This window comes from Martes martes (genome assembly GCF_963455335.1).
Source record: "Martes martes genome assembly, chromosome: X".
Classification (NCBI taxonomy): Eukaryota; Metazoa; Chordata; class Mammalia; order Carnivora; family Mustelidae; genus Martes; species Martes martes.
Window position 1 is genome coordinate 82,867,906 of NC_137897.1, and position 13,152 is coordinate 82,881,057.

Genomic DNA, 13,152 nt, shown 5'->3' on the forward strand with positions numbered 1-13,152 from the left:
TGTGGGGTGGAGTTCCAATTTGCCTGACAGCCATGTGACTCTGGGCAAGTCACTTACACAGGCCAAGCCTCAAGTCTCCTCACCCATACAGTGTGGGTATTTTGACAGGCCGGAGCAAGGCAATAGGGCCGGTCTGCCACTTAGGGGGTGCTCACTAATGTTCAGGGAGTCGGACAAACAGCGCCTCCGGCCACTCACTCTATTTATACTCGGATGCCAGGTTTATTTTTAGAAAAAAAAAAAAAGAGCAAAGTTTATTGAAATTTCAAGCTACATTTGAAAAATCAAAATCCAAATCCTGGAGACATAACATCAGGATAAGGTGTCCGAAAGTGGAAAGTGTTCACTGCCGCAGAACCCCCCTCCCTCGACACAAGCTCCCTGAGCACATCACCCAGGCACCAGTTGGGTCAAAGCCATCCCCTGGTCCATGCCTTGTCCCCAAGGGGACGCTAGCAAGCCAATCCTTCCGTTCACTCGAGAGTTTTCCACAAACGTTAAAGAACAGAAGTTTTTGCATGACAATGCGAAGGCCCTGGCTGGTCTTCTCTCAACCCCATTCTGTGTAGTCAGCACCAGTGAATGGTGGGTTTGGCATTCGAGAGGGGACCTCCTGTGTCTTCCGGGGACAGATGGGGCAAGGGCTGAAGCAGCGAGGCATCTGTGGCCGCATTCAGAGGCCGGCCCCCTCCCCGCCTCTACTCTGTAGTCTTATGTAACATAAAGGACAAACCGGACCAACTTGGTAAATGAACACAGTCAAAGGATTAGCCTGAAGAGATAAGGGACCAGTTGATACCCCCAAGCTGGTTAGGCCCTTCAGCACACAAGTGTATGTGTGTACGTATACATCGCTACACTAAGATAGAGATCTAGCCCTATGGGTTTATATACGCATGTATGGCTATATAGAAAAACTATGCCAACACTAACCAAACAGAACTTTGTAAGCGGTCATCCCAAAGCCGTAATCCCACACTGGGCTGTGCACAAAGCCATGCATTAGACCATATTAACCAACAGAAGGCTGACTTGGCTCAATCTCTCCTATCTGTGGCCCTGCCCTGGCCAGGCAGGGGAGAAGAGAGAGGTTGCCTCTGCTCAAAACACAAGTGGCTTCTTCATAGGTACAGTCGTTGTCAGGTGAAGCTGCTGAAGATGTCCATGGAAATGAAAAACAAAAAGCAACAACAACAAAAACAGACCCCTTATGCTTTCTGGAGTAAACTGGCGTCACATCTCACACTACATTTCTCCTTCGCCAGTTGCAGCTAAGTTGCCCAGGCCCTGGGAGCCCCCAGGGCACGGTGGCAGGAGAGGCTCACTGGTGGGGGGTGACGAGGCCCCATGCAACTCAGCCTCCAGAGACCTGCTCTTTGTCAGGGGTCTGTCACTGGAGTGGACCCAGGTGGCCATGTCCTCAGGACATCTCTTGGCACCAGCTATGCTAGGTGTAAAGTTCTCCACGTGAGATGACGCTTGGGGAACCAAAAACAAACTGGAAAGAACTAGGTAGAACAAGTTTAGTGGCTCTGCCCACCCTAAGGACAGAGCCACTTACACCGCAGAACCACCGGGGGCCTCGGGCGCCTGCGGGGTGTCGGGAACCGGCTCCTCGGGGCTCAGACGAGACTGGAACTTCTCCAGCTGCTCTGGGCTCGCCAGAGTCTTCAAGAGGGTGTTCTCGCGCTCCAGCTGGGAGTTCTTCTCCACCAGCTCTCGGATCTGCTCCTTCAGGATCTCCACCTCCTCTCTGACAGCGTACATCAGATGATTCTTCACCAGATCCTGCCACGGGGAGGGAATCACAACAAAGCCGTCCACTAGCCGTCGTGGGCCCTCTGTGGCACCGTCACCCGGCCACCTGGACGTCCGTCCCCTGGGCCACTGCACCCCAGCCTCCCCTCAGCCTGCTAGTCCCCTGGAGCGCTTAGGCGGCCCCCAGGAGAGCTGCACGACTGGGCCATGCCTGAGCTGGGAGCCCAGCTTTGAGCAGCACAGGATCCCCTTCTGCAAGTTTCTAGGGACTTCCAAAGCTGGCCACTTAGAGAAGGCCTCTGTAGGCTGGCTGCTGGTGGTTGGCTCTAGCCCCACTGCCACCTAAGGTCCTGTCGCCAGTACACCACGCAGGGAGGACCTGCGGGCCACTGCATCGTCTGTCTGCTGTGCACCTCTCTCCAGGAGAGCCGAACTGCCTCTTCGGGGTGACCCAGCACACAGAGCTGGGGTGGCACCTGTGGTGCAGTCTGGCCCAACAGGATGCTGGCCCCGGGGGAAGGTGCCAGGATGGGCACATCTGCTCTGTATCTGAGGACCTCGCCAGGGGCAGGGAGCTGTGTCCCTGCAGTAGTAGTTACTAAGGGCTGGATGCCCCAAGCCCCTGCAGCCCTGTAGGCTGCTCTGTGGAGTCTGACCTCTACCTGGTGAGGAGAGGGAGAAGGGGTGGGGTGCTTTGCTTCCTGTTTCTTCCTGACTCCTGACCCCAGCCCCGCTCTGCAGAGGCACTGCAGTGCTCTTGCATCCAATGAGCTGTGGCCCACGCCAAATGCAGGCTGCAGACAAAATGCAAGTGTCTCAGCTCCCTGCCCTGCGGCCCTCCTAGGGCGAGCCAGAGCCTGCAGCAAACACCAGGAGGAAGAGAGGAGACAGTCCAGCCAGGGCAGACGACAAATGCCCTAAAAAGGTGCCCCTCTGACGGGGGCTACCTAGGGCCTCCAAGGAGAGGGGAAGCAGGCTGTTGCCTTCCTCAGGCTCTTGGCAAACGGCTTTTGCACCCACCCCCTCAGTCCTGCCCCGAGTTACATAAGCAGCAGCTAGGTCCGGGGATGGGAATGACGCAGGGATGCCACTCACCATGGCCTGCTCGATCTTGTTGTCTATGGCCACTACGCTGGCTCCAGAGGCACTGCCGAGACAAAAAGCAAAGCGACCGCGTTACCCACTTGGTTCCAGTCTGAGCACCTGGCAGCTGTGGCCAAAGTCCTCCCTCTGCCCCAGTCTTCCTCTCTCCCGCCTCCCTGCCTCCCTGGCCCGGAGTCCGGGGCACTTTGTCCCCCAGGACCCGGAGGGAAGCGGCACCTCTCCAACCGGGATGGCTCCGCGTGGAGCCGCGCGCGGGTCCCGGGGCGCACGGGCGAACGGGGCCTGCTTGGCCGGCCGGAGCGACAGGCAAACAATGGGGGCGCGCGGCGCAGGGAGGCCCCCCCATCCCCGCTGGCGGCCCATTCCGGAGCCGGCCCAGAAGGGTCCCAGGCGGACCTACCGCGCCCCGAAGCTAGCTAGTAATTCCTTCTCGGCTCGGAAGCTTCCGGCCTGCTCCCCGGCGGCGCAAGGCGCGCGGCCAGCCCCCTGCCCAGCCCTGCCCAGCCCGGCCCCACCGCCCCTCTGCCTGCCGCTGCCTCTGCCTCGGGCTGCGGCAGCTCCTTCTCAAGGCGCAGCGGCCGCAGGGACGCTCCGACGGCGGCTCCCAGCGCGGTGGTGACCCCCCCCCTTGCGTCCCCTACCCCCGCCCCTTCCCAGGATGCTGCACCGCAGGGAACGGGGATCGGCGGCGCACGGCTAGCTCGGAGATCCCGCTCGCAGCCCAGCCCCCGCCGGCGCCTCGGCTCCGGGGGAGCCGTGGCCAGTGGTTTACCTGTTATCCAGCTTAACGGAAACCACATCCCCTCCAAGCAGGGAAGAGAAGAAGGAGATGTTGAAATTGTGCAGCTGATAGACCGCCACCTCCATGGGGGTCTGATACATTTCGGCATTCATGGCTCGGGCGGCTGCGGAGCTCTGGCCGGGCTGGGCGGGCTGAGCGGGCTGGGCGGCTGCCGGCTGCGGGCGCGCTGCTCGGGGCTGGGCTCTGCGAGGCGAGCCTGGGGGCTACGTGGGGGGCGAAGGCTGCCGATCGGACCCGAAGCCAGGCAGACGCTTCAAAGGTGAAGGGAAGTGACTCGAGGGGTGTCACCTAGTGTGTCACAAACTCCACAGCCGCCAGTCCAACCCAGACTCGGAGATATTTCGGAGCCTGCTTCTTTATATAGGAGGAGCCGGCTGCGTCACATGGCGTCAGGGGCCATGCAAATGAGTCCTGTACCGGGCTTTGCGGTCCAGTTAAACCACATCCCCTCCCTGAACCTTAGGCTAGGACTGTAAACAGTTCAGCACTTTCCTGTGCCAACTGGCATCTCCAAAGAGGGCTCTGGAGATTGGTAAAAACCAAACTGGAACGGATTCTTCTAGAAGTAAGTACCGGATGCCCTAACCAGAGCAGAGAGCATTCAGTAAAGGGGGCACTGGTTTTCAAAGCTCTTCTTCAGGTGTCAGCCGGCATACCCCCCATGGCTTTGCAATGCCAACTGCACACCACACGCCCTGGATACCCACCCACACCGTCAGGAGGCTCACCTCCTTCCCGCCGCCTGCCTTCTCAGCCTTCTCTTCTGCAAACATACTTTGTCTCCTGCATGTCCCATCACCCAGCCAGCTGGCCCGCTGGTGTGCCCCCAAACCCAGAAACTATGCACTGACCACCTCCTTTGGATGTACCCCTCTGTATGCTGACACTTGCATACATCTGTGGCATGGCCGGGACAAGAGAGTGTCCCAAGAACTCAGATGAGTGGGAAACATGTACAAGGGGGAAGCTGGGGGCCAGGTGGGAGACAGAGGAAGGGGAGCAGCAGGGAATGAGGGCCGGAATGACCACAAGACACCAGCCCCCTTTCCTTTAGTCTCCACACCCTACTCTGCAGAGAAAATACATTGAAGATTATCCCAAATTTCATGTCCACATTGTTAAAAACAAGATCTTGTCACTTTCCTATACAGAGCAAATGAAAACAAAACTACAAAACAAGGCCACTTACAAATCATCCCAGGAAAACATTTCCTCCGTGAAGGGTCCAGCCATTGGTAGGGTTAAGAGGCTACTTCAGGAGCACACCGATTCCGGGTTACAAGGAAAATGAGGTGATTGTGGCCTACTCAGAGTTATGTATGTTTCCATCAAAATACATTTTACTTCTTTTCAGCCTCGAGCTTAAAAAATAAAAGGCAGCAGAGGCTTGACGTGCTTTGCTCCTACTCGGTCCTAAGTGAGGCCACCTGGTGGACAGAGTCGGCATTGCAGCCAGAGGGAGCAGCGCAGCCTGAAGAAGGGACAGGTGATGATGCAACCGCAAGTATTATTTACACCAACTCAGGGCCATAAGGAGAACATTGGGTTCCACCACACATACAATAGTCTGGATGAAGCTAGGGCCAGTGCCCATGAATCAGTCTGTGATTCAGGCTGTGGTCCAAAGAAATACCCTCATGCAATCATGCTACTGGAAAAGTACTAGGGCCTCTTATCAGCAAAGAAGGTAATTATTATTTGCCTCAGGATATTTCTCCTAACCAGGTGCCTGGCACCGACACCCTGGCTGAGGCCCCAGTTAGGCCCAGTCTTAAGGCCTTGCTTTTCTCCAGGCCGCCAGTGCACTTATGCCAAGGAGCAGTGCAAATGGGCCACCATGATTCGGGGCTCCTACTGGGTGGCACAGGTGGTAACAAATGCCTGGGGCCAGTCTCTGGGCAAAGCCAAGCAAACCTATCTCAGCAGCCCAGGCTGGTGTTTTTCTTCACCCTCGGTGAGGTAGGAGACCCTCCCAATCTTAGGATATTATGTTGCCATTGGGTCACAAGCTTTCCCAACAAGGTGTTTATTTGCACACAGCTGTGTGTAGTAAGCAGAACAAAGGGCAGACTCTATTTATAGGTCATCAAGAACATAAGCTGAGGAAAAAAAACTTTCTTAAATCAGCATCTTAATTGATACTGGAATTCCCTGATAAAGTAATCTGCCCTCTGTGCCACACAGAGCTTTCTTGGCCGCGGGAAGAGTCTCAGACTTGCCACTGGTTTGTAAATCTGTCTTAAACTAACTATTGATCCCCACCCCTAAGATTCCAAGGGAGATGATGAAAAGAAAAAGAGGGAGATGAATAAGCTGGGTTGGTGGAAGAAAAACCACCCCCCCAGGGAGACAAGGCGTAGGACAGAAGAAAACATAGCTCCTTCCAGGAGGACTCCCTTATATGGAGGCAGAGGCAGAGAAATCAAGGTAGTTTGGGAAGGAAAGTTTGCAAGCAAGGCTGTGTTTGAATTGTAACTTAATGATACTTCAATTCCAAATAAGTGTATGAAGGAGCACCTGGGTAGCTCTGTCGTTAAACTTGTGACTCTTGGTTTCAGCTCAGGTCATAATCCCAGGGTCGTGAGACTGAGCTCCATGTTGAGCCCCAAGGGCTCCACTGCACTAAGTGCAGAGTCTGCTGGAGCTTCTCTCCCTCCCCCTCCTGTCCCCCCCACCTATTCATGCATGCACACACACTCTCTAAAAATAAATAAAATTATTTTTTTCTAAAAAAAAGCTGAGTTTGAGAGCCACTGATAGTCATGGCTACCAGTAAGTGAGCGTCAGCTATAGGCCAGACATTTGTGCCAGCCACAACACAAAGCCTGTGGCGTAGGCACTGTCACCATCATTTTACAGATGAAGAAACCAAGGGTCTGAGAGGCTACCTTGCCCAAGGAAGCGCAGCTAATACATTATAGAGCTGGGATTCCAATACCACACTTAGTAGTGGGGTAGGGGTTAGGCGTGTTGAGTAAGTAAATTAATGCAGTGGCGGAGGGGAGCTGGGTTGGAGGTGCTGGAAAGGTGGTGAGGAGGAAGCAAGGATGAAGGGCAGGACAAGTGGTCCAGAGGGCGACTCTAAGTTGGGACAGCACAGACAGCTTTTCTGACACTCGTGGCGGGGGAGAGCAGCATCGGGGACCAGAAGCATATTCAAAGTGTCCGAGCGAACCTTATAGGGGGGCTGGGCTCGCCCACATCATTTCAAAAGGCAGCCCCACAGTCCTCAAAGAAAGCTCGCTCTGTCTAGGAAATAGGAGCTATTAATCCAACCAGGTGGCTCCCACAATGGAAATATGTAGCCCTGGGGTAGACGAGATCCCAAATAAGGGAACTAGTCTGAGAATAATAATCATAGTCCCGTCAAACCTCCCGTTCCTAGGGCCCCACTAACTGGCATCCTTAATCCAGCCCCCTACCCCACATATTCCTGCTGTGCTCAGCTTTTAGGAGAATGAAGCAACCGCAAGAAAACAAGCTCCTTTCGGGGATTTAGTTTTAAAAAACAGCTTCGGCACAGGATGTCCCAGGTTCAGCCCCCACTCAGTCGATCTCTCATTCTCTCTACACCTCAAGTTTGCCAGCTGCCAGCAAAGTGAGACGTGATCACCTTGAGGCCTTAGGATCCACCACTAGCAAACGAAATGATGGCTGGATCCCAGAGCTCGGTAAGGCAAGACAATGCACCTAAAAGTCCCTGTAGAGGGATTTTTCAAACAAGGGCCGGGAGGAGGGGGAGAGAGGAAGAAGGAGGAGGAGGAATCTGAAAGGTTTTCTGCTTAACCCCTGGCACACTAGAAAATTCCTCTGCCCAGAAAAATCTGCGCCAAACCTTGCAGCAAGCGAGTGCAAGTTAGTGCTGTACAAGATATCTATGTTCTGATCTAACTTTTCTGAGTGAACTGCAGATCCACGGGGCTCTCTGTGTCCCTATGTCCTGTGGAGGTGAGCCCCATGCAGGAAACAGTGGGCTAGGGATTTGACAGCCCAGCAACCCTGTGTGAATGCATCCCGATTCCCTGTCTTCCACCCTACACCCGACAACCTGGGCTGGACCCAGAGCCAGCCTAGCGACAGCACCCGGGGCCGACGAGCCAGGTCCTTCGCTGGCCCTCAGGTCTGGCCCTCCGGCCACGGGATGCTGCAATGAAACAGACACGGCCGCCCCACCCTCTCTCAGGGGCGACCTTCTAGATGCAGGGTGGCCATCACAAGGACAGGGCCACCTTCCTCCGTTTTAGGAGGCCCTGGACGCGGACTTGTTTGAGCTGGAAGAAGTGTCTCAGCATTCTTACCGGTCTGGTCTGTTCCCGTTCAAAAAGCCAGACTCTCTAGGACAAGAACACTTCCTACTTGGGGTTCCCACAGGACGGTGGGACAGAGACCGGGCAGTCTGGGCGGCAGAACTCCTGGGCCCGATCTCAGCACCCCACTGAGAGGTGGGGAGCAGACTAGTGGTGGGTAGGGCTGGGGGGTGGCGGTGAGGGGGAACATCTCACTTCCCTTTTTGTCACACTTGAAGCATTGTGTACCACGCAGCCCAAAGGAAACTCTTTATAGGCAAGTCTTCCTTATTTTCTACGGGGAATGTTCCGCCCAAAGATTTTGCCAACGTCGCCAGCAAAACACAGGGTCTTGTGTCAGGAGAAGCGGAAAAAGACACGGTGTGAGAGGTGCAGGACAAGCCACAAAGCAAACACAGGGGTAGGAGCTGGAAGAGGACATCAAAAAGGATATTAAGCACTGGAGCGTTAGCACAGTTAATGGGACGGCTGAAAACAGCCCTCCTCACTGACTCCTCCACCCCGGCCCCCTTCCGGCTGAAGCTCTGTCTACCTCTAATTACTTACTTGTCCCTTTTTCTGAAGAGGCTGGGGGAATAAGGAGGCTGAAATGCCATCGCTTAATTTGTCCTTGCTTCTGTCTTATCTTCTCTCTTCCCCTCTGGTTCCCCTCCAGTGTGGAAGACCAGAGACAGGAAGGCCACTGCCACTTACATCGTTCCTCTGGCTTCATGGAAAATCCCCAAAGTCCAGAAGGAGGGAAGCAAGAAGGAAAGACGGTGACAGAGAAAGTGCCTTGTCCTCTGTGGGTCATGTGAACTGCCCCGCATGGCCAAGGCCCAGAACCCCTGACTCTGGGGGGCAGGAAAACGGGGAGGAGGATGTGGACACAGATGCGGAAGGCGATGGTGGGAGGGACCCCGAGGAGAACCCCCGTGGAGACGGCCGCTGTCTTGGAGAAGCAGCTCCAACAACCGATTTGGGCCAAACCCTGACACCAAATGACGACAGGAGCAATGAATCGTGCCTTTCAGCTCCCTCGCCGACAGGGTCCCCTGTGAGCTTCACAAACAATCTCCGAGTGACGAGAGGGATGACAGGCAGAACCAAACCCCATTCTGACAGGGCAGTCCGTCCCCTCCCCCTCATTCAGAGAGGTTCAAAAGTGCTCTTGTCCCAACCATCTTTGTCACCCCAGCTTTGGTGGCGAACCATGAAGGGGAGGCCATCTGTCCCGGTGTCTCGGCGAGACTGGAAGTCTTGGCAACATGACCCATGAATGCTGTTTAGTTCAGTGGCTCTTAAATCTCATGAACCTTGTGTCAATATTTATGCCTGTCTCCCTTTGCCTTATGCCTTGCAACTGGGAAAGTTTCCCTCCAGACTTTTTCCAAGCTCTCTTCTCATTTTCCACCCTCCCCACTACCCAGCTCCTGGCCAGAAGTAGATATTCCTGAAGAAGAGACTGCAAAATTCACCTTGGTGAATGGGATCGCCTCCTCCTCCTCCTGCCCCTCTACATCGCCCTGATCATTCAAGTCGGTTCAACTCGATTCAGTTCAAGATTGACTGAATGCCTATTCAAAGTGCAAGGCCCGTTTCGGGGAAATTGAACCAAGCAAACAAACCAACTGCTAGTACAAGCCAAAAATTGTGTTTCCTTCCAGAATATTCAGGGTTCGATCTCAGGGAAATATTTGCTTCGGGGGGTGGGGGGGAAAGCCCGGGGCTTGCAAGGGGGAGGGGAAGGGTAGCTCGGGATTCGGCATGGTGGCACCCCTGCCATCCCTGGGCATCCCTTCATTCTTCAGAATTGGCTCTGCTTTTTATCTCCCCACCCTGGCCTTTGGCCTGTGCTCATCTCGATGGGGATAACACAAGCCACAAAGCTTGGAGTTTCTATGGAGTTCTGTGGGACTGGAGACTCCTCTGACATTGTGGCTCACAGGCAGTCTCCCTCTGATCCTCTTCCTGAACGCTCAGGGTTTGTGAACTGAGGGGTTTGTAAACCTTGTTTGTAAACAAAGCATAGATCTTCACTCTCTGAGAGGGATGTCCATGTTTCGGGTGGGGGTCACCTCTACCTGCCAACCTCTCGGCCTTCCTTCATTGGCTGGCTCCTTGGTCTTAACCTTCGTTCCACTTCACCCTCCCAGACCTGCACCATCTTCAGGCAGGTCAACGGCCTCCCCTTGCCCAAGAACGGTCATGTTCCCACCCTCTGGGAATCCCAGCCCACGGCAGCAGCCTGCCCAGGGGCAGGGAAAGCACGCCGTAAGAACATGGCCACTCTTCCTGTTTGCACGAGCCCTCCGCCAGCCCAGCTGAGCCAGGGAGAACTGGCGGGGCCTCTCCCCATCCCTTCTGCTCTGTGGAGCAGCCCCAAGAGCTAAAATTCCAAGCCATTTTTTTCCCCTGGCAGTTGCCAGGGTTACTTCGAGTGGTATGTGAAGGACTTGGGGCTATTGGCAATGCTTAGAAGACAAGAACCAGGAGGATCTTGTTGGGGCTGTGGGGCCAGCAGACAAGAGGCCCATGAAAAGGCCAAGGTGGAGCACCCAGCTCCACTGTAGGCCCTGCTAGAGAATGGGTGACCTTTGTAGTGATACAGGTTTCCTGGGGAACAACAGGGCAGTAATAATGCCAGCCTCTTTAGGCGCTTGGGCTCATTATAAGCCTCCCCGGAATTGTATGCCCCAGGCCCTCGCTTACCTCACAGCAGAGCTATTCACCAAGGGCTCACTTGAGGTAGCTCCTTGATCCTCTGTGGTGGGCCTCTCTGACTGGTGAAGAGGGGCTCTGCTGGTTGCAAAGGGCCTCCCGCTCTCCAGCCACCCCCCACCCCCAACCCGGAGCTTCCTGGGTGGAAAGAAGGCAGCCTAGCTGGGGTGAGGGCAGGGGCGGGAGGACATGGGGGACACACTACTGGGCCGAACAGAAAAGAAGAAGAGACACGAGGCAAGCTCCTCCCTGGGCAGCCTCCCCCTCCACCGCCCCCAGCCACGGGAACAGTGTCAGGGAACTCAGAGGATTCTTGGGAGCATCCAGGAAAGCCTCCTGGCCTGGTCTGAGAGTTGCTGACAAGGAATACACACACCTCGGGAGGAAAAAGAAGCACAGGCGCACACACACATTTATGCAAACTCTCTCAGCTTCTCACAATGTCCCATTCACAGAGACAGGCAGGAGCAGAGCATCTCGCCTATCCTCCCTCTTTGCCTCCCTGTCTCCACGTCTCTCTCACTGTTGCCAGCTTCTTCCTGGCCAGAAAGAAGTAGAAAGGCAACAGGACACGGCAAGATGGCAAGGCAGGACACGCTAGACCAAGCCAGAGGATAAAAGACATAGCTCTGGTTCTCTCTGCCGTCCAGAGCTGGCCATACAAGGGGCAGACGTCATAGGTGGGGGGTGGGGGACGAGTTCCAGCCTCACACTGCACACCAGGAACAGGAAGCCCTGGTGCCGCTGGGCCCACGGGTTTCACAGATGTCAATCACACATGAAAATAAAAGAGAAATAAAAAAATCAAGTACTACGTGTACACAAGCATATGAACGCCTAAGAAATGGCTCCCCAGGAGGGCAGTTTTAACTAGAGCCGGCCCCGGCCTAGATGCCTTGTAGGACTGGCTACCCAAGAAATGGGATTTGAAGGGCACTGAGAAAAAGTCCTCTCGGTACAAGCTGTTTGCCTGGCCTGACTACTGTAGTGCCTACAAACGTCACCGTCCTAGTTAGACTCCCGAGTTTTCTAACGATCATTCCGGGACCTCTTTATAATTTGAGGAATTAGGAACGTTTTTTCCCCTCCATGCCAAAGTCCTAGGAAAAGGCCACTGTCTGCCACTATCACTAACACTCAAGGAGGAACTCAATTTTCATATTACTTTCAACAGAGTGGTCAGTGGTCAGACCAGCACCAGAAGGCCAGTGGACACACAGCAGGGAGACCTTGCTGGTGGGTTTCAGAGGGAAAGAAATGGGTCCCCATGAGGTTCTCAACATCAGGATCGCCTGGGGCAGCTTGTGAAGAATCCGGATGTCCTGGGCTCCAGCCCTGGAACACCCAGTAGGAAGCTGTGTGGCGTGGGGAGGGTGTTTTCAGATGGGTTGGAAGCAGCTCTTCTGTCCCTGGTCCCTGGAACTGCTTTTGGGAACCACTGGCCTAAAGGTGACAGCTAAGACAGGGTCTACCCAAAGAGTCCCCAGAGTGTCAGGGTCACCAAGACCTACTTTGGGTGATACACCGCAGTGGGGGTTCGGCATATTCCAGGCCCCGTGTCTATTGGCCTTTCATTCCTGAAAACTTGATCAGAACACGGATGAGGGCTGCTAGGCTAACCCGAACGTGCTCTGATTTGTAAATGAATCTCTGGCAAATTCTGTCTGTGAGGAGGAACAGATTGCTTCTGAGACCCTTCACGGCTATTGGTGGGAACTCTGAGCCTCAGAGGCTGGGGGTGTGGAGGGGGGCATCCCAGGGTGGGGAGAAGAACCCCGGGGAGAGAGAGAGAGAAGAGGGAAGGGCTGATGTTTCTCCAACAGCACAGTTCGGTCAATTAGACCAGCCCTGCCTCCTCTCTACAAAAGCCAGCTCTCTGCCTGCCTTGTGGTTGTCACCACTAGGTCAAATGTGGGTCCATTCGTTCCCAGGTTGGCTGGAGGAGTGTGACTCATCGCCCCCCTCAGGAGCCTGCTGGGGCTGACTACAGAGTCACCGGGATCTCTGCAAACATGCTCATCCCCACCCTGATCCCAAACTCAGCTCCCCTGCCCCTGCCGTCCTCACCCCTCCTATGGCTTGCCAGCTCCTCCCTGGCAAGAAGGCTGCCCCCACTGCCCGCTGACTCTCCTCTCCCAAGGGAGGGCAGAAGGGGAATTCGATGCTCTCTGCGGCACGCATCCGGCCTGTGTTTTGGTATTTTATTTTATTTTTATGTTTCATTTACACTGCCTGCTAGGTTTGGGGCTTAAATAAACAAAGGCCTGGACTTCCTGGTCCCGGTCAGCAACGGAATGACCCTTTTAACCTCTTCTCTTGCTCCTTGAGATGGGCAGGGCAGGGGGGTGGGGTTGGAAGAGAAAGATATTTTGGGTCCAAAGCCTGGAAATGCTTAGTGCCAGTTTAAAACACCACCCCCACCCCGGCCCTTCTCGACAACATGAATGTTCAGTCCCAAAGCCACCTTACCAAGTACAGACT

The 13,152-nt window shown here is 54.9% G+C and overlaps 1 protein-coding gene across 6 annotated transcripts in view; it reads right to left on the bottom strand.

Moving 5' to 3' along the window:
* Positions 1–225: 225 nt before the first annotated feature.
* The window catches only part of TSC22D3 (TSC22 domain family member 3), a 61,450-nt gene continuing 48,523 nt past the window's right edge, over positions 226–13,152 (bottom strand). For 5 of the 6 annotated variants that reach the window (XM_080794849.1, XM_080794848.1, XM_080794847.1 and 2 more), the window contains exons 3-4: positions 2,854–2,905; positions 226–1,788 (exon numbers count right to left, since the gene is read on the bottom strand). In XM_080794849.1, the coding sequence (XP_080650975.1) occupies positions 1,558–1,788; positions 2,854–2,905 (283 nt within the window). In that variant the 3' untranslated portion in view covers positions 226–1,557. Of the gene's footprint in view, positions 1,789–2,853; positions 2,906–3,634; positions 3,997–13,152 lie in introns of those variants that run through there. The other variant, XM_080794850.1, reaches the window with a different exon arrangement.